Raw genomic sequence first — 1,180 nt, forward strand, 5'->3', positions numbered from 1 at the left:
GGGTTTCTCTTGCCTTGACTGGCAGGTAATCTTGGCAGTGCAGAGGAGGATTCCTGCTCTGCTGTAAGGGCCTGCCTACAGTGACTTGGCTCGACCCAAATTATTCCTCTGCAGTCACAGTGGAGTAATTTCTGGGTTGTCGCTGACAGCGTGTCTTATGTCTGTGTGTGTGTTTGTGTGCTGAGTGTGTGTGTGTGTGTTAAAAAAGGCAAGAAGTTCACCCAGCTTTCTTTACTGTTCAGTGAGCCATGAGTTTTGTCTTTGGTAATCTGAGGGCAGAGTTCTTAGTGAGGTTTTTCTGTTTTTGTAGGATTTAACAGATTGTTTCACTGAAATTCTTAATTTCCAACCTTTTTCATTTCTTTTTCCCAGAGTCACACAATGCGTGTTGCTGTCTGTGAGGTGCTGGGAGAGATCCTTGTGAGGGTCCTGTGCGGTGATGGGCTAGATGAGTCCGGTAGAGCTGACCGTGACCGTTTCTTTGACACACTGCAGGAGCATCTGCATGACTCGCACTCTCATGTCAGAACACGTGTACTGCAGGTCTACACACGCATCGTCAATAGCAAAGTAGGTTTGCTCATCAGCTATTGTGTTTGTAAAAGAATGCTGTTGCTCCTGGTAACATAAGTCATCTGTGTTTAGGCGCTGCCCCTGTGTCGGTATAGCGAGGTGATGGAGCTTGCTGTTGGACGGCTGATGGACAAATCTATAAATGTGGTTAAGAGTTCCATCCAACTGCTGGCTGCCTTCATAGCACACAATCCTTATAGCTGCAAGGTAAATAACTATGCGTCAAACTCTAAATAGCAGGTGTTCTTCAGGTTTCCTGATATAATAGAATATTTATCTTGTCTTTCAGCTGAGCAGTGCAGATCTGAAGAAACCACTGGAGAAGGAGACTTCTAAACTCAGAGAATTGAAAGAGAAACTGGAGGGGACAGCACCTGGTAAACAAAACCTGAGTGATTATTCACAAGTATTGCTATGAATCTCCCCTGATGTTTTATTTTATTATTTAAGACTAATTCACATTTTGCCCTGTGATGAGACCAAGGCGAATATGAGCTTGCTGAATGAGAGCTGGGTTCCTCTTGCCTTGACTGGCAGGTAATCTTGGCAGTGCAGAGGAGGATTCCTGCTCTGCTGTAAGGGCCTGCCTACAGTGACTTGGCTCGAC

At 45.3% G+C, this 1,180-nt stretch overlaps 1 protein-coding gene across 1 annotated transcript; it reads left to right on the plus strand.

Moving 5' to 3' along the window:
* The first annotated feature begins 6 nt into the window (after positions 1-6).
* On the plus strand, positions 7-1,174 carry LOC121814053 (condensin complex subunit 1-like). Its single transcript, XM_042218052.1, has 3 exons — positions 7-570; positions 646-780; positions 863-1,174. The coding sequence occupies exons 1-3, from the start codon at positions 382-384 to the stop codon at positions 989-991; spliced, it is 453 nt and encodes a 150-aa protein (XP_042073986.1). The 5' UTR covers positions 7-381; the 3' UTR covers positions 992-1,174.
* Positions 1,175-1,180: the final 6 nt, after the last annotated feature.

The sequence above is a fragment of the Haplochromis burtoni genome, unplaced genomic scaffold (assembly GCF_018398535.1).
Source record: "Haplochromis burtoni strain Fernald_Lab_line unplaced genomic scaffold, NCSU_Asbu1 Contig_6704, whole genome shotgun sequence".
In the NCBI taxonomy this organism is placed as follows: Eukaryota; Metazoa; Chordata; class Actinopteri; order Cichliformes; family Cichlidae; genus Haplochromis; species Haplochromis burtoni.

Bases quoted from the DNA above. Each gene is read 5' to 3' on its own strand.
- LOC121814053 (XM_042218052.1), top strand. From the start codon at position 382: ATGCGTGTTGCTGTCTGTGAGGTGCTGGGAGAGATCCTTGTGAGGGTC. The intron at 571-645 runs GTAGGTTTGCTC...ATCTGTGTTTAG, and splicing joins CACGCATCGTCAATAGCAAA to GCGCTGCCCCTGTGTCGGTA. The intron at 781-862 runs GTAAATAACTAT...CTTGTCTTTCAG, and splicing joins ACAATCCTTATAGCTGCAAG to CTGAGCAGTGCAGATCTGAA.